The 25,651-nt window shown below is 36.0% G+C and overlaps 1 protein-coding gene across 1 annotated transcript; it reads right to left on the bottom strand.

Annotated features, from left to right (window-relative positions):
• Positions 1-1,052: 1,052 nt before the first annotated feature.
• Positions 1,053-13,332, bottom strand: atp1b1b (ATPase Na+/K+ transporting subunit beta 1b). The gene is made up of 6 exons (XM_048197881.1): positions 13,097-13,332; positions 11,144-11,272; positions 7,913-8,068; positions 7,375-7,559; positions 2,639-2,722; positions 1,053-2,540 (listed from the first exon to the last, which is right to left on the bottom strand). Exons 1-6 carry the CDS (start codon positions 13,188-13,190, stop codon positions 2,280-2,282), a joined length of 909 nt encoding a protein of 302 aa, XP_048053838.1. The 5' UTR covers positions 13,191-13,332; the 3' UTR covers positions 1,053-2,279.
• Positions 13,333-25,651: the final 12,319 nt, after the last annotated feature.

Below are 25,651 nucleotides of genomic sequence, written 5' to 3'. Positions count from 1 at the left end.
ATCCCTGCAGGAGCTTGATGGGAGCTGTCTTCAGTCTCATTTGGATTCTCTCTCTTGCTCTTTTCTCTCTGCACTTTAACTTAATCAGCTGGAGTGTGTGCCAAATACATATCAGTTTAAATGTTTTGCTCAAAGCCTCACAGTCATCCTGTGAAAATGTCTTCTTGTGAAAATACTTGTTTTGCATATATATTCAGCAGAGGATTGGTGACCATTTTCTACACTCTAAAAAATGCTGGGTTAAAAACAACCCAAGTTGGGTTGAAAATGGACAAACCCAGCAATTGGGTTCTTTTTAACCTAGAGGTTGGGTAGACTTTTTTTTTTAACTCAACTATTGTTTAAAAATTACTGTATACTTGCTTAAAATGAACCCAAAGTATGTTGGAAATCAAAATTTATTAATATGTTTAATAAATTAACATTTATTAATAAGTTTAATGAATAATAATTAAACAAAATGTATTAAATTATTATTAAATGTTGACCTTTTGATTATTGTTACCTCTAGTAATTATACGTCTGATTTTTAACCTATTTTGGGTCCATTTTAAGCAAGCATACAGTAATTTTTAAACAATAGTTGGGTTAAATAAAACTCTCCAGTACGTTGGGCAAACATTTAACCCAACCGCTGGGTTTGTCCATTTTCAACAAAACTTGGGTTGTTTTTAACCCATTTAGTGTAGGTTTTTATATATTTACAGCATAAAGTAATATTTTACTTTAAAAATACTTTTAAATGTAATATTTTATTTATTCTTGACAAAATATAAATAATTAGAAAGGTCAAAGTCTTAAGATTACATTTTTGTCCTCTGTTTTGTTACAAATATCTTATAATTTCTTTTCTTTAGACTGTGCAAATGTCTTGATGTGGAAAGACTTATTTTGCATATTGTAATCATATCCAAATGTGAATTACAAAAGCTGTCTTTAAATGATATATATTTTATAAAGCTATAAAGAAAAAAAAAGTAAACATGAGATCTTAAAATGACTTTTCATTAAAATATTACCTTAGAAGATGTACAGAATAAAAAACAGCACAATTTTAGAGTCTCATCTTTATTTTGGTTAGTCTTTTCCAGTTTAGTTTCAAACATGAGAGCTTGTGGGACTCGTGAAATTTGACATTTCTGATGTTTGACACTGATTGCGCACACCTACAAAACATCCCAATGGACAGGGTATTGCATTACTTCTGATAGAATCTAGAATAATCTTAATGGCTTTGGCATTATTAACATTCATGACGAGTTTCTGCAGAACATGAGCATGTGCAAGAACAGAATATTTAAGGTCACCACTTAATAAATAGTGAAATTTAAAACATTCGACCACGCCGTGTGACGTCTTCATTAAAGAGAAGAACGAAAAGGCAAGGAAGAAAACGAAAAGTCGTAAAAAAAAAAAATAAAAAAAATAAATCAAAGCTACAGTAGCGGGTCCCTCCACACGTGAATGACACCATAAAACCAAAGGCAACATCTACATTCAGTGAAAACGAATCATCAAAGAGAAGTACAATCTTCCCTCTACATTGTAGTGAATTAGGGAAAAAAAGGTTCATTACCCACCTATAATACACCTAAAAAATGCAAAGATAGAACATCAATACCCCCGAAAGGCAATGTTAAGAGGCCAGTGTATTTCCATTTAGTAACTATACATATATGTAGGCACGTTTGACAAATGAAGCTGAATCACACACATGGCGTGGCTTGAAACAACCTACATATGCAACTACTGTGCTCTTTCTAAATATAGGGAAATCACACGAGGCAGCAATACAATACAAGAAGGACAAAACTGTGCTGGCTACATTGGTAGAGGAAATGTAATTTACAGTAAAACAACATGCCCCTTTTGATCGTGGACAGTTCTCAATCGGTAGTAGAATAAATTTTTTATGCTATGGCTAATCCTCCAGGCATTAACTTTCTAACCCTAGACTGTAAGCAGAAAGCTTGAAGTAAAGAGTACAGACAATGTTAGGTCCCACATGTCTAAGATGGTATGTTGTTTTAGACTAGCGTTTTTAAATATTCTTTTATTTGCTTTTTGTTTTTTTTGTTTTGTTAATTAATCTCTCCTAAACTAAAATGAGGCCTCTTTCTGACATGAGACACTTGTACATTCAAAAAAACATCCCCTCGGTTAAACAACTGTGGAAGACCGATGAGAAACTTTTCTCTGGTGCCTTTGTATCTCAAGTCAGAAGAGGAGCCTTAGTTTGCCTTTAAATAGGGAGAGAGAGGAGGTACTCTGTTCAGAGGTCATGATCTGTGCACACCGAGTTTAATATCGAATCGTCCCTGGTAGCGATCCTTTTCGTTGTAATAAATGTTTTCCCCGTACACTTTGCACTCCACGCGGATATCCGTGTTCAAGGTGATGTTGACGAACTGGATGGCCACCAGGGGCTGCAGGTACTGAGGGTGCAGGAGTTTCCCGTAGTAGGGGTAATACTGAAGGGGGAAGCCTTCTCCGATACCGTAGTACTTCACCTCGCCGAGCTTACCTGCATCCTCTTCTTTCTGCAGGCAAGAGAATATATGCTGTCGGTTAGCAACATTTTTTACTATTTTACGGAGGCATTAAGTGTACTCGGCGGAGTGGCGAAAGGATTGCTTACCTTGTTTGTGCAGTGGATAGGAATCACGTGGGACTGGACTTTGTACTGTGCCTCCTCTGGAATGCTGTCATTTGTCTTTGGTGTCTAAAAGGAAAAAAGACATTTTTTAAATAAAATTGTTCTGACTTTTACACCAGGAGGATCTTACATGCAACATGCTTCTTATGCTACATGCTCCACGTATATACAGTTGTGTTAAAAATTATTCATACCCTTGGTATATATGACCAAAGAAGGCTGTGAAAATAAATCTGCATCATTAATCATTTTGATCTTTTATTTTAAAAATCTACAAAAATCCAACCTTTCATTGGAAAATAATAATTTTAAATGGGGGGAAAATCTCATTATGAGAGAAATGTTTTTCTCTAATACACATTGCTCACAATTAATCATACCCTTTATTCAATACTTTTTGCAACCTCCTTTTGCCAAAATAACAATTCTGGGTCTTCTCCTATAATGCCTGATGAGTTTGGAGAACACCTGACAAGAGATCAGAGATCATCCCTTCATACAGAATCTCTCCAGATCCTTCAGATTCCAGCTCCATGCTGGTGCTTCTTCAGTTCACTCCACTCATTTTCTTTAGGGTTCAGGTCAGGGGACTGGATGGCCATGGCAGAAGCTTGGTTTTGTGTTTAGTGACCCATTTTTGTGTTGGTTTTGGTGTTTGTTTTGGATCATTATCCTGATGGAAGGTCCAATCACAACAATGACTTCTAACAGGGACAGTCAGGTTTTGATTTTTTATCTGTTGGTATTTGATAGAATCCATTATGCCATGTATCTGAACAAGATGTCCAGGATCTCCGGCAGAAAAATAGGCTCACAACAGTAAAGATACAGCAGTATATTTCATTGTACACATGGGGTACTTTTTACCCCTGTAAGGACCAAACCAATCTTGAGTGTTTGCTGCCAAAAAGCTAATTTTTTGTTTCATCTGACCATAGAACCCATCCCGTTTGAAGTTCCAGTCGTGTCAGTTACTTTTCAAATGTTTTATGGTCAGATGAAACTAAAAAAAAGAGCTTTTTGGCAGCAAACCCACCAGATGGGTTTGGTGCACACATGGATTAAAAAGTACCCCATGTCCACGGTTAAATATATCCTATATCCTATTTTTGTGCTGGAAGTCCTGGACATCTTGTTCAGATATATGGTATCATGGATTCTACCAAATACCAACAGATAAAAAATCAAAACCTGATCGCTTCTGCTAGAAATCCAATAATGGGCTGTGGTTGGATCTTCCATCAGGACAATGATCCAAAACAAACATCAAAACCAACACAAAACCGGGTCACTGAGCACAAAACCAAGCTTCTGCCATGACCATCCCAGTCCTCTGACCTGAACCCTAAAGAAAATGATTGGAGTGAACTGAAGAGAAGAAGCACCAGCATGGATCTGGGAATCTGAAGGATCTGGAGAGATTCTGCATGAAGGAATGGTCTCTGATCTCTTGTCAGGTGTTAAACTCATCAGGCATTATAGGTGAAGACTCAGAGCTGTTATCTTGGCAAAAGGAGGTTGCAAAAAGTATTGAATAAAAGGGTATGATTAATTGTGAGCAATGTGTATTAGAGAAAAACATTTCTCTCATAATGAGATTTTCCCCCCATTTAAAATTGTTATTCTCCAATGAAAGGTTGGATTTTTGTAGATTTTTTAAATAAAAAAATCAAAAGTATTAACGAAGCAGATTTATCTTTCATCAGATTTATATAGTAAATAATTTATAAATATCAATATCAATATGTTTCTAAATATGCAAACTGTTTCAAAACAAACGTTTAAAGGTGCAATGTGTAAAATTTGGGAGGATCTATTATATATGTAATATACATAACTATGTTTTCAGCGGTGTATAAAGACTTTACATAATGAACTGTTAAGTTTTTATTTCCTTAGAATGAGCCATTTATATCTACATACACCGCAGGTCCCCCCTCCATGTCAAGTCGTCATTTTGCGCCAGCATGTTTCTACAGCAGCCCTAAACGGACAAACACTCTACAGAGCGTGTTTAGTTACTATGTTGTTCTTCCTCTAAATCATTTGCGTTTTTAGAGGCAGCTTGCATTGTCACTACGTTGAACGATGACGGCCACAGTAGCTTTTCTATTTTGCTTCAAAAGGGAGGGGTGAGCTGCCATTGGTTGCAGTTTGCAACCACACCGCTAGATGTCGCTAAAACTTACACACTGCACCTTTAAAGCCTTGCTCTGAGTTTGCAATGTTTCAATGTTCTTGTATTCTTGTTCAAGAAACTTCAGTGGCTGTAGCATTTCTATAAAGAAGTGGCCAAATATTAATGATGAACTAAACATTTGAATTAAATGTCCTTTGGCATATTTGATCTGCTGTAAAGTGTAACAAAATCAGGTTGTTGGCGCCCTCTGCCTTTATATTATGTATTTTAACAGTGTTATTCTATAAAACCATATGATCACTTGCTTTTGATATTTTATTTGAACCAAATATTACTGCCTCATTGTTATTATATATGTATTTTAAGTCATCTTTAAAAGTTTTGCCTAGGTCCGATTGTTCGATTAATCATCAAAATAATCGACTGATTACTCGAGTACCAAAATAATTGAGCCCTAATATATATATATATATATATATATATATATATATATATATATATTAGGGCTCGATTATTATATATATGTACAGTATGTTAGTTAGGCACGTTAGTATTTTTACCAAAAAAAAAAAAAAAAAAGGTTTTAAGCCAGTTTTTTATATCTTTAGCTGTAGTGAGTCAGTAGGAAATAGTTTACATTTCCAAAATTTCCTTTTGACGTTAATTGTAATAATCGGGTGAGATTTTTGTATGCACAAGGAGTCTGACAACATCTGATATGATCTGATCTCACCATTATCAAGTCCATCTGGGATTACATGAGGAAACAGAAAAAACTGAGACAGACTAAATCTAGAAGAACGATGGCAACGTCTCCAAGACGCTTGAAGAAACCTACCTGCAAAGCTATCTGAAAAAATATGTGCAAGTGTACCTATAAAGCTATTTTAAGCACAAAAGGTTGGTCACGCCAAATATTGATATAATTTAGTTGATAGAAGTTAATTGATAATTGAAATCTATTTATGACATTATTTTTCAAAGCATCCTCACTTTACAACATTTTTACACAAGTGCCTAAAACTTTTCACAGTACTGTAGCTTTGCAGGTGGTGAGATCAGATCTCCGTGTGGAGCACCGGCTTTTGTCAGACTCCTTGTGCATTCAAAAATCTCACTGGATTATTTCAATTAATGTCAAAAGGAATGTTTGGAAATGTAAACTGACATATCCTACTGACACACTACAGCAAAAGATATAAATAACTGGCTTAAAACTTTTAAAGGGCACCTATTATGCAAAATTCACTTTTACATGGTGTTTGACCATAAATGTGTGTTGGCAGTGTGTGAGCAAAACCACCCTAGAATGAGAAAAATCCACCCAGTGGTTTTTACAATCTCAATAATTCATAAGCACTGTCTCAGAACGCCCTGTTCTAAGATTGCTCTCACTGTGACGTAGAAATGCGCTAAGCCCCACCCACGTGGTTTGATTGACAATCTGGTTTTGGCATAGACCCCGCCCTCGGTGATCTGTCAACCATCCTCCATTGTTTCAACGACAGCCGGTAATGTCTCCTAAGAAACATAAGTGTTCTGTTGTGGGATGTAATAATGAACATAGTAGTTTTCACTTACTTCCGACATCAGAGCCACTGAAAACGCAGTGGATGGATTTTATTTACGAAGGAAAGGCGCCACTCAAAATTCCAAAATACGTTTATGTTTGCGCGAATCATTTTTTGACTGACTGTTTTGAGAACGAGGGTCAATTCAAAGCAGGTCTTGCTTCAAAGTTAATCCTCAAGTGTGGATCGTTGCCTACTGTTCGCGATCCAACGTCACCTCCAGAAGAAGTAAGTGTATTTAATGTTTTTTGAGCAAATAGTCATTTCAGTCGATGTCAGCCAATTCAATAACAAATGCGTCTAAAGTTGTTGTCGTCGTCGTAGAATGTCTGTGTAACGTTATATAATTTAAACCTTGTTTGTATAGTGTGTATCCACACGTATATATATATTTTTTAAAGATATTGTATTAAAAACTGTGTATGTTTACTTAGCAAACGTTATCACAGTATTTGTGTTTGTAGTTTCAAAAAATTGCGCGAACGTTTCACAGTGTGTGTGTGTGTGTGTGTGTGTGTTGCACATCCATAATTGCAAAGGGGACGTGATTAAAACTCTATAAGTACATAAATGTATCAAATAACCATTCAGAGACGTCCTGCTCCATTCTCAATTGTGTTTCTTCTGCCGGAGTCTCTTCATCATCTGGGTCTGATTCCGGTTCAAACATGTACGGCTGAATGCCATACAAAACAGCGGGTCTCTCACTCTCAGCCATTCTGCTTCTACTGACTGTTTATTGCCATAGGTATGCAAGTTACGCCCTCATCCAAAGGCAGGGCGGGGATATGCAGCTCATTTATATTTAAGGTGGTACACACCAAAACAGCTCTTTTTAAAACAGGCCCCAAAAATGACATTTTCAAATGGTTATAATAAATTAACTGTGGGGTATTTTGTGCTGAAACTTCACAAATACATTCTGGGGACACCCAAGACCAATACTTACATCTTGTAAAAAGGGGCATAATAGGTGCCCTTTAAAATATTGCATGAATGGAACAAACCTTCGGTCTGAAGTTCACAATCCTGTTGAGCTTGACAATCAAGCAGGGCTTCCCCTCTGAGAATCCAAAATCACGATCCTCAATGCCAGAGCAGGGTCCTAGCCAAGTCTTTGAAAACTGGCATGCCTTCCTGACACCCATGTCACTCTCTAAACCACCTCTTTCCTTGTAGGTCTGGGGTTGATCTGTGAAAACAGAAATAAAAAATTATGTAGACATGTACTGTCCCTGACGGCAACATAGTGCCGGCCCAGATGTGGCCCACATCTGGTCCGCGTGTAATCCACATGTACCAGATGTGGGCCGGATCTGGGCCACACTATGTTGCTGTCTTATATAAGGCTACATGTTAATTTTTTGGGACATGTAAAAGATTTTCTGTTAATTGAAAATGTAAGCTAAAGCTGTATAGCAGTGTGTGGTATAATTCATAATATATTTTGCTTTTTGTAGGCTAATGAAAACACTGATCCTGCTGAGAGAACATCCATATTCATTTTGGACTCAAGTAACAGAAGAAAAATGTGTAATCTGGTACCTCCACAGTCCTCAAACTTCATTTGGTCCCGCTGGTTTTCCAGGTCATAAGGTCCTAGGAAATCTTTCATGACTTTGGTGTATTTCAGAAACGTCTCCACGTCATCCGGAGAGAAGATCAGCTCAGCCTTGTCTGAACGTGGGAAGTGACTGAGCCCTGTGCACCGATAAATTAACATATAAATACATTAAATCAATTTTTGCAGAGACACATTTGTTGGACAGTTAATCCTTTGAATCTTTACTCATTTGACTCATCTGAATCTTTGTCTAGCCTTTTTGAACCTATAACTCAGTCAGTCCTAAATTCTTTGGAACATCAGCCTTCATTGTGGGTAATTAAAGTACTTTTGAATTTACTTAACAACCATTACAAAAGTATGTTATATAGAATGAATATGGGTAGAATGAATGACATTCAGATGTACTACATCCGCCACGTTGTTACTGTCACATGACCAACCAGCATCAGTTACGTCACTGCCATTCATAAAACCTCTCCCGTGGCCTCATGGGATAGTAAAGTATCCATCGAATGCGCACTTCAGAATCTCGACAGAATATTTCACACTACTGTTTTTAGAATACTATGTATTCGGACAAACTATTCTTTTGGCATACTGTTTTTACCGCATACTATATAGTAGAGAAGTATTTGACTTTGGACAAAGTGTTTGTTTGGCAAACACCTTTACATCAATTGGGCAAGTGTGAAAAAAATAATCATAAAGGAATGTTTCCAAATTCCATGACTCTCCATCTAATGTCATATTTAAGGATAAAATAAAATTATTACAACATGAAATTATGCACAAAATATTAGCAATAGTTACAGACTGGTGATATTCTGATGCACCTGGCAAATGGACAAAGCCTATCTATTTGATAACTGAAGTGGTTTTGCATTTTGCATTTTGCAATCAAAATACATCTTTTGTAACAGAATCACATGCAAAAAGAAAGCATTTTCTGAAAACAGTTTGCAAAGCTTGAATGCTCCTAGTCTAGCAATGGCTCAGAGTTGTAAATAAATCATAAAGGAACATTCTGTGATTGTTAGAGGGAGAAAGAAAATAAACGCAGAAATCTTTGCAAACCATATTTTGGATCATTTAGATCATTCCCATGATCCTTAATAAGTCTTGCAGAGGAGAGACATCAGTTTCTCTTTAAAGTGTGTTTTGAAAGGTGTCTGTTTCTCATTCTGTTCCCCTTAATATGCCTTCTGTTCTATCAAGAAAACATGTGAAATATTTCACCAGTGAACGTAAAACTAACAGATTATCAATTCCCAAGTGCCCAGCGCTCTCTTAGCCCTTGATCTGTTCCCTGAACCCTCCAAATGTTTATCAGATTGATCCAAGCCTTCAAGCCTCACTTTAAACAGCGAGAGGAATGGCAACTGTGACAGCAAAAGGAACAGCGTGTCCCAAACCTAATCAACTAAGGGGACCACAATTATTCATCCAGGCTAATGTGTTTCATCCAGGCTAATTTCTAGACTCCATGCAAACAAAAATAGTTTTTAAAAATTCTCTACCAGGAAAATGAACCATAAATATCAACATCTTGTATAGATGTGCGCACACATATTTTTGTTCAATACATTTTTCTCTTGCATGAAAATTTCAACTAATACTACTGCCATCGACTAGTAACAGCAAGTAGCATGTTATAGTTTTTCTGGGCTGTAACTTAAAAATGGACAACAATAAATCTGTTAAAAATCACTTAAAGGGATAGTTCACCCAAAAAAGAAATTCTGTCATTTACTCACCCTCAAGTTGATCCAAACCTGTATGAATTTCTTTCTTCTGCTGAACACAAAAGAAGATATTTTGAAGAATGTCGGTAACCAAACAGTGGATGGGCCCCATTGAGATGACTGACATTCTTCAAAATATCTTCTTTTGTGTTCAGCAGAAGAAAGAAATTCATACAGGTTTGGAAAAACTTGAGGGTGAGTAAATGATGACAGGATTTTCATTTTTGGGTGAACTAGTATCCCTTTAAAACTCCCTGATGGAATAGGAAAGTACTGTACATGATATGCAAGAAAAAAAGTAAATCGTGCACATTATTTACTATTCCGTTCCCTCGATTTGCTAAATCATGCAGACGTTTAACTATTTCATTTCCTCGATTTACTAAATCGTGTGGACGATTTACTATTTCGTTCGCTTGATTTGCTAAATCGTGCAGACGTTTTACTATTTCGTTCCCTCAATTTATTAAATCATGCAGACGATATACTATTTCATTCCCTCGATTTGCTAAATCGTGCGCATGATTTATAAATCGAGGGAACAAAATTAGTAAATTGTGCGCATGATTTATAAATCGAGGGAACAAATTAGTAAATTGTGCGCATGATTTATAAATCGAGGGAACAAATTAGTAAATCGTGCGCATGATTTATAAATCGAGGGAACAAATTAGTAAATCGTGCGCATGATTTATAAATCGAGGGAACAAATTAGTAAATCGTGCGCATGATTTATAAATCGAGGGAACAAATTAGTAAATCGTGCGCATGATTTATAAATCGGGGGAACAAATTAGTAAATCGTGCGCATGATTTATAAATCGGGGGAACAAATTAGTAAATCGTGCGCATGATTTATAAATCGAGGGAACAAATTAGTAAATCGTGCGCATGATTTATAAATCGAGGGAACAAATTAGTAAATCGTGCGCATGATTTATAAATCGGGGGAACAAATTAGTAAATCGTGCGCATGATTTATAAATCGAGGGAACAAATTAGTAAATCGTGCGCATGATTTATAAATCGAGGGAACAAAATTAGTAAATCGTGCGCATGATTTATAAATCGGGGGAACAAATTAGTAAATCGTGCGCATGATTTATAAATCGAGGGAACAAATTAGTAAATCGTGCGCATGATTTAGCCTACTATTTTTTTCCTGGATGCCATGTGCAGGGCTCTGTAAGAAATAGTTTGAAATATGAAATAAAAAAGTCTTCTAATAAATATAATAAATTGAAAAAATTGCAATTTTTTTTTAATAATGAGCCATATTTTTTAGCTAAATTATATTCTTTTTGTTTTTAATTTTCGACTTTTTATTTAAAATGGCCCCATGAAGTTCCATCATGAACCCCTAGGGCTTCACAAACCATTGGATAATACTTCAACCTCGGCTTACACTCACAACAAAATCTACCAAAAATATAAAGGGTGGGACAGCCACCATAACAAAGCTCTTACCTGGAGGGGCTACTCTGTCCTGCCAGGTGGGTTTGTAATCGCTCAGGGTTAGGAGGAGAATCTGGATGGTGCCGATAAAGATCCCGGCCAGACAGCCATAAAAGATGAGATAGAAGAGGAAGATTTTTGCTGTGGGGAGAGAGATGAGATCATATTTCAGCATGCGAATTAGAGACATTTTTATTTATTTATTTTTTTATTTTTTTTATTTTTTTTTATGGACATGCTTCTGTTTTTAATTGCTTTTAATCGATGGTTAAAACCGGCAATACAATAAAGCAGGGTTTTTTTTTTTTTTTTTTTTTCTTAGAGAAAAGTCCAGTCCAAAAATGTTTACTGAAGGAACTCAAGTCATTATTACTAGAACTTATTTATACATATACAACCTATATTTACAAAATTCATACATTAAAGAATAAGTATTATTGAAAACTACTACTTGGAACAAACTGATCCCAGGAAGCTCACTGATGCTACATCAAACAGGCGAAACTGCTGACACACACCAGCAATACAAATGTCCTCAGTCTGTCCCCAGAAAATATAGAGGTGCCAGCATGACAGGATATGATGAGTAATCTCAATGTCTCAAACATCAACAAATGTGTAAGGGCATCACAGTGCAGTAAAACCGGTAGGGTCATATCTTAAGTTCTTTCCAGACCAGTCAAACCAGTCTATCCACTTTTATCCCAAAAGAATTCACTGACAGCCTGTTCAGATGATGCAGATTTGAATAAATCATTACAATGCTAAACTCAATTTCAATTGCTCATGCGCAGTTAGGCAAGGCCACAAGGTCTGTGTGGTTTCCAGTGGTGCATAAAGCAATGTCAGAGGGTCACTGGGACTAAAGCTCAGTGAATGTTAACGTATGATGTAACGGCCATCCGAAATCCTAGGAGATGCACTGACATCTATAGGTGATTATGCATTGCTTTGCTGAAGCACGACTCAATTTGGGCATCCATCCTTAGGAACTTCTTACACTTAATAGCTCTAGCATGGATTTTATGTCCACACACAACTGGCTAGACACATTCAAGGTATTTTGAGATGAAATAATATCAACTGGAAGGCAGATTCAATAACTTACCGAGACAACGGAGTTAACTTTAGACATTAGGTAAGCCGCATTTGTAAAACTGAAGGCATGGAGTCTATCAATTAGAAACTGTTGCTGCCTCAAATACATGACGTCAATATTCAGAGCAACCTTAGATGAATCAGTCAGACCCCAAATACTAGGCCTTTCACCTTGAGTCACCTTGAACAATGATGCATTTTTAACCCTTTGTATGTGTATTACATTAATAATGACAAGTATACTAATGAAATGACATGTTGATTGATTTCATGTCAAGTACAGCGAAGAAACAATCAGCTTTTTCATACAAATACATGCCTTTAGCCTTCTCGTTTTTTTGTTTAATTATTTCTTTTTGAGGAGGAAAATCATTTTTATTAAATTTCCCGTTAGTACTGAGCAGCAAAAATCGAACTGATCAATAATCTGATTCTGTCCTTTGTTGACCTTTTGCTCCTCCATCAGCATCGAATTCACGCACAGCATTCGTTATACATTCATATATCTTTCTGTTTAGGTAGAAAAACGAAAAACACGTCAAGCCTGTCTAAAGAACGCGGGGTCTCAACGAAACAGGTGGGACACAGAAAAACACCAACAAATGAACCCGCATGTTCAAGAATGCTTTGAACTATCAAAATACACCAGTTAACGCGGCAAGTCGTGCGTTGGGTCCGTATGTCAATATATGAAAGTCCGCGAGACGTTTGCTGCAAAGTCAAATCATACAGGTTGCATCGTGACCAGACTGGCAGTCTATCTGTACCTGCTGCTATAGAAACGGCGATGACAGGCATCACAGCGCTGTCCAACGTGCTGAAATCCAGCGGAACTGTCGATATTGTATAGCTATAGTTTATACTTACACCAACTACCACCGGTGCGCCCCAGAAATTCCTTCTTCTCTGAATTCCATACAAACTTCTTCCATCCTCCTTCATCTTTATTTTGAGCAGGCATTGTGAACTGTAAGGATTTGTTTGTCCAATTGAAGAAGCGAATTCCCTCGTGTTTCCTTTCTTGCCTCCTTTGTAACACTACACCCCTTTCCCGGAGCACTATGCCCACCGTGACATGGAGCCGTACCCGGCTCTCTCCAAGGTGCCCCGCGTAATATATCCAGCGGAGCGCCCAGGTCCCGCCCACAGTCGCCCAGAACAAATCACAAAACAGAACCTTTAATGACGTAACACGGTCGTGCTGCTCAAGAATTCGGGGAGGGAATCACTTTACAATAGGGTTGCGTAAAGATACGTAAAAGCCGCTGTAAGAACAGGACAGGTTGAAAGGAGTGATGTAAAAACGCATGACGCAAGAGCCGCGTTCAACGCGCAGAAGTGGGATCTGGGATGCCCAACGGCGCCGTTTTTTGAGGATGCTCAGGCTGTTATTTTTAGACAGTGCATGCAGATGGATGAACATATGCCTGTGTGCCTTTACACCGAAAATCATTATGTCATTACAAAATCTATTAAACTTGTCATAATCGTTTCTGTCACTTCTTTGCTAATTCATTTCAGGCTGTCACTTAAAAGCCACTTTGTTTTTTATTTTTATTATTATTTTATTCGTTCAGTTCTGTTGAAATTTATAACAGTGTAAAGTATTTGGAATGAATAATGAAAAAAGCCAATTAAGCGGTTGACAGAACAAATAGGCTACAAGAAACAAAGCAACTTCATATGCAGAGAAATGTAAAATAAGGGGTTCAAAAGTTTGAGAAAAGGAAAAAATGATTTCCCCACCCACCAATTTCCTCATGGAAATTACCAAACGCTATTTTTTAGCTACCATACAAGCACATTTGAACTTCATTGACCATCACAATGAACTCCTTTGTATATAAGAAAGGTCAGATGTTCTGGCTTTCATTGAAGCACAAGCCGCTCTTTGGATCATTCTCATATCATGTTGGAGAACAAAATAATTCTTGTTTATGCACTCTAAAGAATGCTGGGTTAAAAACAACCCAAGTTGGGTTGAAACTGGACAAACCCAGCGATTGGGTTGTTTTACCTCAGCGGTTGGGTTAAATGTTTGCCCAACGTGCTGGGCAGTTTAAACATTATGGTAACACTTTAGAATGCTGATCCTTCATTGATGAATAACTACACAGGAACAAATGAGTAATACATTATTAACACTATAGTAACTACTATTAACTAACAATAAACTCTGATTAATGAATTAGTTAGTAATAGTGCTCAATTGAAGGTAGTTCACTATTAGCTAATCAGTAACTACTGTTTTTTCATACATACCAGAGAACTACTAAGAACTACTATATACAGGTACACTATATACACTAGTAATGACTGAAGTATTACCAAATCCTTCAGAAGGAATTGCTAATTATTTGGATCAGTATTCTAAAGTGAAAAACATGATAACTACTGAAGTCATTGTAAACTTTTGAGGTTTTTGTACAGTTTTGTACAGTAATTCCTTCTGATGTATTTGGTAACACTTGAGTAATTACTAGTGGGTTACCATGATCTTCACTTTAGAATACTGATCCAAATAATTAGTTCTTTTAGAAGGATGTAGTAACTCTTGAGTTATTACTAGTGGGTTACCATGATCTTCACTTTAGAATACTGATCCAAATAAGTAGTGGTTCCTTTAGAATTATGTAGTAAATCTTGAGTTATTACTATCCAATACTTTACAAAAACCTCAAAAGTTTACACTGACTTAAGTAGTTACTAGAGAATTATCATGTTTTTCACTTTAGAATACTGATCCAAATAATTAGTAATTCCTTCTGAAGGATTTGGTAATACTTCAGTCATTACTAGAGTGTTACCATGACCTTCACTTTAGAATTAAATATACATTATGAATTATTCATATTAATTATGAACCTGTATATAGTAGTTCTTAGTAGTTCTCTGGGAGGTATGAAAAAACAGTAGTTACTGATTAGCTAATAGTGAACTACCACCTTCAACTGAGCACTATTACTTACTAATTCATTAATCAGAGTTTCTTGTTAGTTAATAGTCGTTACTATAGTGTTAATAATGCATTACTCATTTGTTCCTGTGTAGCCATTCATTAATGAAGGATCAGTATTCTAAAGTGTTGCCAAAATTACTATATGTCTGGCTTAAAATCAACCCAAAATAGGTTGGAAATTAAAAATCAGACACATAATTACTAAAGACAGCAACAATAATCAGAAGGTGAACATTTATTAATAAGCAATTTAATAAATGTTTAATTATTATTCATTAAACTTAATGTTTAATAAATGTTCATTCATGAAACATATCAATACATGTTAATTTTGTCAATACATGTTAAATTTTAAGCAAGCAATAAAGTACTTTATAAACAATAGTTGAGTTAAAAGCATCCAGCAGGGCAAACATTTAACCCAACCGCTGGGTTAAAACAACCCATTCGCTGAGTTAAAGCAATCCAAAAGCTTGTTTTTAACCCAGCATTTTTTTAGAGTGTGCTGTTTGAGTGCTGTGCTATTAAAGCAAGAGAGAGACATATCAAAGACTAAGAAGTTCTGAAATTCACTTTTACTTTTACCTATAATGCTGATAACAGAACATATATATATATATATATATATATATATATATATATATGTGTGTGTGTGTGTGTGTGTCAGAACATATGAACTCCGACCAAGATAAGAGATATTGAAAATTAAAAGAGGTTGTGAGAGTGATACTCAAGGTGAATGCCCATAAGTGTACTATGAGGAACCACAGCAACAATACCAAATACATCATATAACACATGCACATGCGGGAGCGTAGGAATATGAAATGCAGGATGATTTGAAAAGATAAGAAAACTGGAAGGAAGAACATGAAAGTTCTAGAAGTGAAATGACAATGATTGATAGACCTCTTTGCATCTGTATGAGTGCATAGAGGTGCATGAACAGCCTCCACCCACACACACATGCACCCTTGACCAAACACTGAACCACCTTGGAACAGTGTTTACATGTATACAGAGCGTAGACTGAATCACAAATAGAGCACACAAAAAAGGCAAAGCTGTCAATGTCAAAAATGTCAAAAATTTCAAGATCACATTTGTCAAACTCAAGGTGAGTTCATAAGGAGACACTACGCACTAAATAATTCTCTTGACAGGCCACATTATTTGAATTTATGGCTGATATTCCTGAAAACACACAGATAAACTGTAACTCATGTTGCATTGATGTACAATTGATACCAACATTTTGAAACCACATTCTAAATGTGAAGGTCAATTTTGACTCCACTATATAAAAATGTCAGAATTAATATTATGATAATAATGAATATTCTGAACATATAAATACCATCTTTAATTAAATTGCAGTCTAAGACATGCTTTTTCATGTTAGGCAAATGAGAATAGTGGTAGGTCTATTACATTAAACTCACTGCTCTTCATCTTGTATGGACTTTTTCAGCAATGTAGGCCTAAAATTGATCTACTTCACTCATATGTTGGAATAATCTCATTACAAATCGAAATACAAAGTTGCAAATGGAAAAAAGGCTGGCGTCCCAACAAAGAGTTGTAGATCAGAAGATAAGACATCGCCACAGCAAACACTCACTTCCTCTACTGATGTTCCAGGTGATAGTAACTTTAGATTACTCAGCAAAGATGTTGCAGGAATGTGAAGCTTAATATGGATACTGTACACTTAAAAAAAAAAGGTTCTTTATGGGCATCATTGGTTCCTTGAAGAACCTTTAACATCCATAGAACCACTAAAGGTTCTTTAGATTATAGAAATGTTCTTCACATTAAGAAAAATAGTTCTTTTAAGAAATGTTCACTGAAAGGTTCTTTGGGGAACCAAAAGTATTTATTCAACGGCATTGCTGTGGAACCTATTTAACTTGTGATGTTTGAACCAATGAGGGAGACTCAAGCTGTTACCTTCAGGTAATTCAGTAAAAACAATACATTCATTCCATTGGCAGTTTTCAGGGACACCTTTTTCTTTGGTAAAAGTATATTAATTAATGTGTCTCTAAAATACTTAGTTCTTATTGGTCAATTACAGAATTCCATGGTCGAATAATTTCGTACTGTATAATTGCTGCTAAACTGTATAATTGACTGAGCTAGTTTCATGTCTCTCATTTCCCTCTACGGTCTCTTTCTTCTCACATAATACAGTTTCTTCTGAAATCAATAGGCCTATTTCATGTCCGTTTATTTATTTAAAGGGATTCACCCAAAAATAAAAATTTGCTGTTAATTTAATCACCCTCAGGCCATCCAACATGTAGATGACTTTTCTTCTTCAGTAGAACAGTAAAGAAGATTTTTAGCTGAAACTGTGGTCCTCTGTGATTCATATAATGGAAGTCAATGGGTGCCGTTACGTTGAGATTCAAAAAAACATATGCAGACAAAACAAAATTAATACCCGCGGCTCATGACGATACATTGAGGTCTTAAAGCAACAACATGGAACATTTGCTCACGGTTCCCCCATGTGGTTGATAAGGGCAATAGTTTTTTTGCCCGCATAGTTCGTATGTAGCATTGTTTGCAAAGGGTGTAATTTGTATAATAGAATAAAATGTTGTCTGCATGGTTTTGAGACTTGCATATTAGATCGTTTCGTCTTATAGTTAACTGTTGGCTAACTCTACCCAGGCCACGAGTAAAATATGTGACGCATGCCGTAAAGCAGGTCGCACTCTTCCGCTGTACCGACCCGAACCACACAAAACTTGCAGAGTGTGATTGTAGCCGCTAGGAGGCTGCTCAGGTAGCAGCGGGCCAGCGGCAGTAGAATTCGTCCGGGTAAGAGTTGTTCTACCACTGAAATAATTTTAGAGACATTATTTTTAAGGTCGAAAAACTACATAGTGTTGCTTTAAGCAGCGAAACGATTGGTTTATGCAAGAAACTGAACAATATTTATAGCTTTATTACCTGTAATCCACAGCCTCTGCAAACGGTTCCATGCGAATTCGCGACAGTCTGGAGCGCGAGCTTCCTGTCGCATAATGACGTATGCGCGGGAGCTCAAACGTTGAGAATCTATGGAATATCAATCTTCAATATTGAAATCACACATATATAGTTTATGGCATCCAGGGTTAGCACAAGTAAGTATGATTTTGATGAACAATACAACACTTCCCTCTCTGTTATAAAACCCGCGATGCAAACACTATTGTGAATTCGCTCAGGACCGTTTTCCAAGGCTTTGGATTACAGGGAAAAATGCTGTAAATAATATTCAGTTTCTTGCATAGAATGATTGTTTCACTTCTTAAGACCTCAATGTATCGTCAGGAGCCGCGGGTATTAATTTTGCTTTGTCTGCATGTTTTTTTTTTAATCTTCAAGTGCCAGCACCCATTGACTTCCATTATGTGAATCACAGAGGACCACAATTTCAGCAAAAAATCTTCTTTATTGTTCTACTGAAGAAAAAAAGTCATCAACATCTTAGATGGCCTGAGGGTGAGTAAATTAACAGCAATTAACAAATTTTCATTTTTGTGCGACCTATCCCTTTAATTGGTGGGTGGATGATAAGTGGGATAATACAAATCCATGATCACCCTGTCCGGGGTTTATTTTTTTGCAATAATGACCAAGTGACTGTGCATTATCCCTCACTGGATTACACTTGTTATATAATACCTCTGGGACATCAACCTCATGACTTTTCTTTTGTATTTTCCTTAACAAGTTAGACCATTAGTGCTTGTGCCTAATTTGAAAGTGTGAGCATTTCTCTTCCGTTATTTTACATTGCTTAAAGGTGTTTTAATCTTCCAAACACTTTCAAGGACCCTCAACATGAAAAAAAAAATTAAAAAAAAATTAAAGCATGAAACAGGTTTGTCTCTCCATCAAGTAATAAGTCTTGTCTGTCTGTCACCTCAGAAGACATTCGCTGAGTCACTGCCTCTGTAGCCATGGCAACTAGCTCAGCGGTGTCTATGTGCGACCAATTTGGAATTTACAGGAGCACCCAAAGAGCTGCATGAGAACTATCACAACACTTCAGACAGATGCTTTTTGTTGCTCCAGTCAATATGGCTAAATATAACAGGGTTCCACTTCATGACCTCATTGTGTCTAAATGCAGCAGTTACCACTGCGAAAAGTTTAATATAGAAATGTTATACTTAATAGATCAATGAAGAGGATCCATTTTGACTAATGCTGGATATGCATGCACACTACGTTGTTTAAACTGGGTTTACAGGACATACTAACTATATTGCTTAATTTTTAACAGACATGACACTCTGCCTCCAAGCACTTTTAAACATTTTATTTAATTGATTATATTTATAACTCTACACCACACCCTAAACTGTTTTTCAGAAAGTGCCTTTTTAATGAGGTTTTTCAATGGCAAATTTTTAGAATTAATGTAACCTTATTTAAATTATGCAAAGTAGAAGTATAAAAAATCTGTAATATAATACTACGGAAAAAAAAAAGCGTGTAGGTTTAAAGTGGACATTCATATATGACCTTTGTACAGTCCACCCACGAGAGCTGTTTTCACGACAGATTCTTAGATAGAGAGGTTTGTGGTGTACAGAAACAGTTTGTATATACCGTAAAGCTGAGTCAAGCAGTATAAGCATGTGTTTAAGCAACATTTCCTGCATGATTTTAGAGATAATAGAACATCCGTTGCCGTCAAGGACACCGCTACCCATCGGTCCCCTACCTGGTAGCTTTGTTGCAGTATTTACTGTTGCGGCCTGCCAATTTTTTTAGCTAAGCCTCATTATTGACTCAAGCTATTCTCTTCTGAGAATATCTGTGTGTGATTCCTTGGAAAGTTTGTGGAACAATAAGGTTTAAATACTAATAAGACAGAATGTGACAGCAGGTGTTTATACATTTTCCCAAAAGTTCAGTTCATAGGCTAGATTTGCATATCACAGAAAACTTTTACAGCTGTTTTGTTCACCTGCAACCGAACCCGCAATGACGTGCTATAAATATCTTTCTCACAAAACTGCTGAGTTGTCAGTCGCATGATTCACTTATGTCTCATCACGACTACTGTCTGCAACACATTCATTTTGTTCTCCTCCAGACCTCTATTGAGGAGACATGGGTTGAAAACGGTCAAGAGAGTTTATATATTTTCTAGTTGAGTGACCTCACTAGCAGGGCGTGCGTATGTTAAGGTGACCTTGTCCTGAAGGTTTCCTGCAGCGCTCCTGTTCACACTCTCGTCATCTGCTGGTGGTTTCTGGTCACTGCATCCATCACTAGACTGAAGGAAAGCAACCTCACGACACCAGCGTGATTAGGTGAATATGAGAGATTTGATTAAGGGGAATGGGGAATTTTTCCTCGAAAAATTTCAGCAGTTGAAATTGTTCTTGAAAATTCTGATATCAGAATAGAACTACATGTTTAGGTAGCTAGCAACGTTCTTTTGAAACAACACCAACGTCAAGGGCATCCTAAACTGTAAAATGACCATTAAAAAACAAACAACTCTACTGATCAAATAATGTTTTGACAAAACCAAAAAGTTTTATAAAATGACAAATCACATTTTAGGCTAAAACCACAGGCTAAATCACTGAAAAAAAAAAAAAAAAAAAAAAAAAAAAAAAAACTTTCACTGTTGTTAGTTTCACTCAAACCATCCTTGTTCACATTACTTAAAAAACTCATGTAACTACATGAACTTAATTTAACTGAGTTGTTTCTACTAAAAATGAGTATTGTCAGCTTTACTTAAAGGATTAGTTCACTTTCAAATGAAAATTACCCCAAGCTTTACTCACCCTCAAGCCATCCTAGGTGTATATGACTTTCTTGTTTCTGATGAACACAATCGGAGAAATATTAATAAATATTCTGACGCATCCAGTATGCGTTACCAAACGGAAAGTTTGGTAACGAAAGTAAGAAAGTGCCTCCATCCACATCCATCCATCATAAACATATTCCAAATGGCTCCGGAGGGTTTATAAAGGCCTTCTGAAGTGAAGCGATGCGTTTGTGTAAAAAAACAATATCCATATTTAACAAGTTATGAAGTAAAATATGTAGCTTCTGCCAGACCGCCTTCAGTATTCAAATTATGGGAAAAAAGGAATTGCCGTTGCGTCAGTTCCGTAAGTTGAAAAGGGAAGGCGTAGGGCGTACAGGTCCGTGTACGTTTTGATAGTTTGTTTTCCAATTTGAAATGAAATACGCAGAAACGAGAAAACGGTCGTTTCCCGTTTTTTCGTTTGTTAAAAAAAACGGAAAAAGGAGATTTTGACTCGATTTTCGTTTTTTTCGGGTCACGGATAGAAAACGGAAACACGACTTCAAAACTCGTTTTCCACATGTGGGCGGTCATTACACGCCCCTTTCAGCCGATTGGTCAATCAAATCTGAGCCAGTGACGTCATCTTCAGTTCGTTCAACAAAATAATAGTCCTCTGCCGCTATATCAGTAGATGTCATAAATCGGCTTTCTTCTGTGCAACCTAACGCGTATTTCACAGAAATATGTTTGCACAGATAAAAAAAGTTTAAAAAACCTAGTCTGTTTTTAAGCTGTCATTGTTTTTTTTTAAATGTAAAATGTAAATGCCGCTACATCTGTTACCAAGCGCATGACATCCTTTGGGATACTACCACCGATCAATAGGCTATAGTACATAATGATAGACTATTCTCTATAGATCAGTGGCTACTGGACTCATTTTTTTCTTATTTTAATGTTTTGTTTACATTTTATACATTTAAATTCAATCATTTAGCAGACGCATTCCTTGCATGGCTATATAGTAGACTATGAAGTCATATTAGAAAATAGGCTATCCACTGTGTGGCAACACCTAATAACGGTATCACCATCGGGGGCCTTTTTAGTTTTCCTTACTTATAAATGGCCATGCAGATTTTATCTCTTAAATTAAACACTTTTATGAACACAGTGAACATTATTATACGTCACAGTTTACTTGCTATCCTCACTTTTTCTGTCTTTCCTTCGCTTTTGAATGAATTAAATGGCCCTGAACATTTTACTTTCAATTTCGATTTAACGGCAATTGGCGATTCTGCGTCAGCTGCTTTAGTGGACAACAGCAAAACAAAAACTCTTGTATATTGAACATAGAACTTTTATTATCTTTGTAATTATTTTATTATCTTTTATTATCTTTGTAATTATTTTATTTTGTAAATATTCGTGGCTTAAACAGCGGGAAAATGTACTGTATGCATATATGATAAATGTCTGTGAATCATTAAAAAAATCCCAGGGGGTTAGTTTTAGCCTACATGAACAAATAGCAGAATAAACAACAGAACATGAGGATTCATCATCATCACGTACCTGCCGCGCTTCTGTGAACGGAGAAAAAAAGGATTCAATTATATAAAACGAATAAATAGCCTATGTGCGAAATTTATTTCACTTAAGTAATTAACATATTACCAAAATGAAAGGGGAAAAAAATGCGACAATATGAGTGTCGGTTCATTTTTGAGACGTTCACAGAAAGGAAACCGAGACGGCAGAAAATTTCTTTGTTTATTTTACGAGCAATGTTTTGTTTTTATTGTGAGTGTACAAAAATAATAGGCCTATTTAACCCTTCGCAGATTCGAATGGTGTTACATATATTTGACCATAAATGACTGAGTATTTTAAGTTGTTTCCGCTTTTATAAGAAAATTCAAGTGAACGCGTCGGCGCCTAACGCGCACACACATCAGTTTTAGTAACTTGACATCACAGCCTGTTAACTGTCAAAATAACATAGCCTATTCAACCAAATATATAAAAAGTTATACTGCTCATTTTAAGTAGTCTGTAGGCTATACAATAAAAGCGTTCAAATAATAAATATAGTTTAGCCTCCAAATCGTGAATATTGAAACATTTGGATTTGTGTCAAATTAGAGAGGTAGTTATAACGCCGGTTTCTGTTTCAGTTCAGCTTTAAATTAATTCGTTTTATATATATTATTTTTGTCATAACTAAAATAGCTATGTAGCTGTAATTTTAATCTTTAATGTTTGATCTTTACATATTCCCTCAATCTTTTAACCAAAGGGTTATTAACATTAGCCTATATATTCAGCAGGCAATGTTAGGCTATATAAAATAAATAGAGAGATGAGCTATTGTTCGTTTTTCAAAACTGCTTACACTACTTATTTATTGTGATTTATTCTATTTATTCAAAATAGAATAAAATAAAAACTAGTTTGTTTGTTTTTTTTTGTTTGTTTTTTTAAATCTGTGCTTTTCATCCGCTCCTCTGTGTGGGTAGCGCAGTTCCAGCATGCATATTAAACTACAAACCGCATTACAACAGTCTGTGTGCTGATTAACATTTCTGAAATAAATATTTCTGTGAAATACCCGTTAGGTTGCACAGAAGAAAGCCGATTTATGACATCTACTGATATAGCAGGAGAGACTGTTATTTTGTTGAACGAACTGAAGATGACGTCACTGGCTCAGATTTGATTGACCAATCGGCTGAAAGGGGCGTGTAATGACCGCCCACATGTGGAAAACGAGTTTTGAAGTCGTGTTTCCGTATTCTATCCATGACCCTAAAAAACGAAAATCGAGTCAAAATCTTGTTTTTCCGTTTTTTTTAACAAACGAAAAAACGGGAAACGACTGTTTTCTCGTTTCTGCGTATTTCATTTCAAATTGGAAAACAAACTATCAAAACGTACACGGACCCGTACAGCGTAAGCTTTTTGAAGAATACGGAAGATGGTCTGGCGGAAACTACATATTTTACTTCATAACTTCATAAAAAGGGGCGCTTGTGTTTAGGCTGTGAGCTCTCTTATATACATGTTTAGGATGGAATTCCTGCTCTCAATTTAACTGAGTTTGTTCAGTGAGTTATTTTTTGAGTGCATTTTGTAGAGCAAATAGTTAATATAATAAGATAAAGTCAATGAATGTGTTCACCTTACGTAATAAACATAACCGTATTAAATAAACTGCACATATAAATATTATGTAACAGCGACAAATTCAAACGATTTGTATATACTGAAAGAAATGTTGTCAGCTTTACTTGAATTTCTTTATTTGTACAAATTACTTTAGTTGCGCGGAACCACATGACGCTGCTTTTTTAAAGTAATTTCAACAGTTCATTTTTTTTGAGTGAAATGCAAATGCAAATTCACTCTCTGACAGTAGGTGGCGCTTATGTATGGAAGCCAATTTCCGCCACATAAGATAACTGCCACAAAGTAATGCTTTTGTAAATCATAATTATGAAAGTAGAAATTATGACACAAACAAAGTCCTATTCATGAGATGAAAATTCAAAATTACGACATACCAAGTCGAAATTATGACTTTAAAAGTCATCAAAATTATGACATTTAAAAGTCATCAAAATTATGACATGCTAAGTCAAAATTCATACAATTTTAATTCATTAATTCATAAAAGATTTGTGCAGCTCATTGGGTAGCACTGTTGCCTCACAACAATAAGGTCTGCTAAGCCAGGAATCCTTTCTGCATGTGATCCCTGTGTTAGCGTGGGTTTCCTCCGGGTGCTCCGGTTTTCTTCAAAGACATGCAAGTTAGGTGGATTGGATGTGCCAAAATTGTCTGTAGGAGTGTGTGTGAGTATGAATGTGTCCCAGCACTCTCAGTGCTGGGTTGTGCCAGGAAGGGTGTGAAACCTGTGCCAAAACAAATGTGTGTGTGAAGTGGACCCTGCAAATGAGTGAGAATAACGAATAACGCTAGGAAGAAGATGATGATGATGTCATAATTAAGATTTACAAAAGATTGTTTATTATGTGGGAGGAAATGGGCTTCCATAGAGATTAATCTACTAAGGACAACATTTTTATGGTGAAATAAGCATTGTAGTGACTAAATATTTGCTTAGTCATCTCTAAAGCTCACTTGAATTAGTTTTAGATCATTAAACATAACTTCATGGTACCTTATGAGGAACTTCACACACAAAATGCTTTGTTGTATTGTAATTTGCCTTGGGTTTTAGACAGCCTGTGTCATCTGAAAGACATCTGGGAACTCCCCTATTCCATTCACTTCAGCCTACAGGGGAATAAGTTTGTGAGCACCCTCTAGTGGTGTATTATGTGCAGGGTCATCCAAGGCCATAGAAAAAAAAAAAAAAATCCATATTTATATTCTATGGAAGCTTGTTTCCACCTCCAAATAAAAAAGTAATTGCAACTTTTTATTTCACAATTCTGACTATTAGTTTACATCTCGCAATTGTGACTTTTATTTCTCAAAATTGCGTGATATAAACTCACCATTGTGAGTTATAAAGTCAGAATTGTGTGATACTTTATCTCAGTGCATGTCTTCATTTAATACACTGCGTTCTAGTACTTATTTAAATGAAGGATTGAAAAAAAAGAAAAAAAAAAACATGTATGTTTACAACAGTTTTTTAATCACCATGTCA

The sequence above is a fragment of the Megalobrama amblycephala genome, linkage group LG7 (genome assembly GCF_018812025.1).
Source record: "Megalobrama amblycephala isolate DHTTF-2021 linkage group LG7, ASM1881202v1, whole genome shotgun sequence".
NCBI classification, from domain to species: Eukaryota; Metazoa; Chordata; class Actinopteri; order Cypriniformes; family Xenocyprididae; genus Megalobrama; species Megalobrama amblycephala.
The sequence above is the reverse complement of the archived record's forward strand: the minus strand, read 5'-3'. Positions and strand labels throughout refer to the sequence as shown.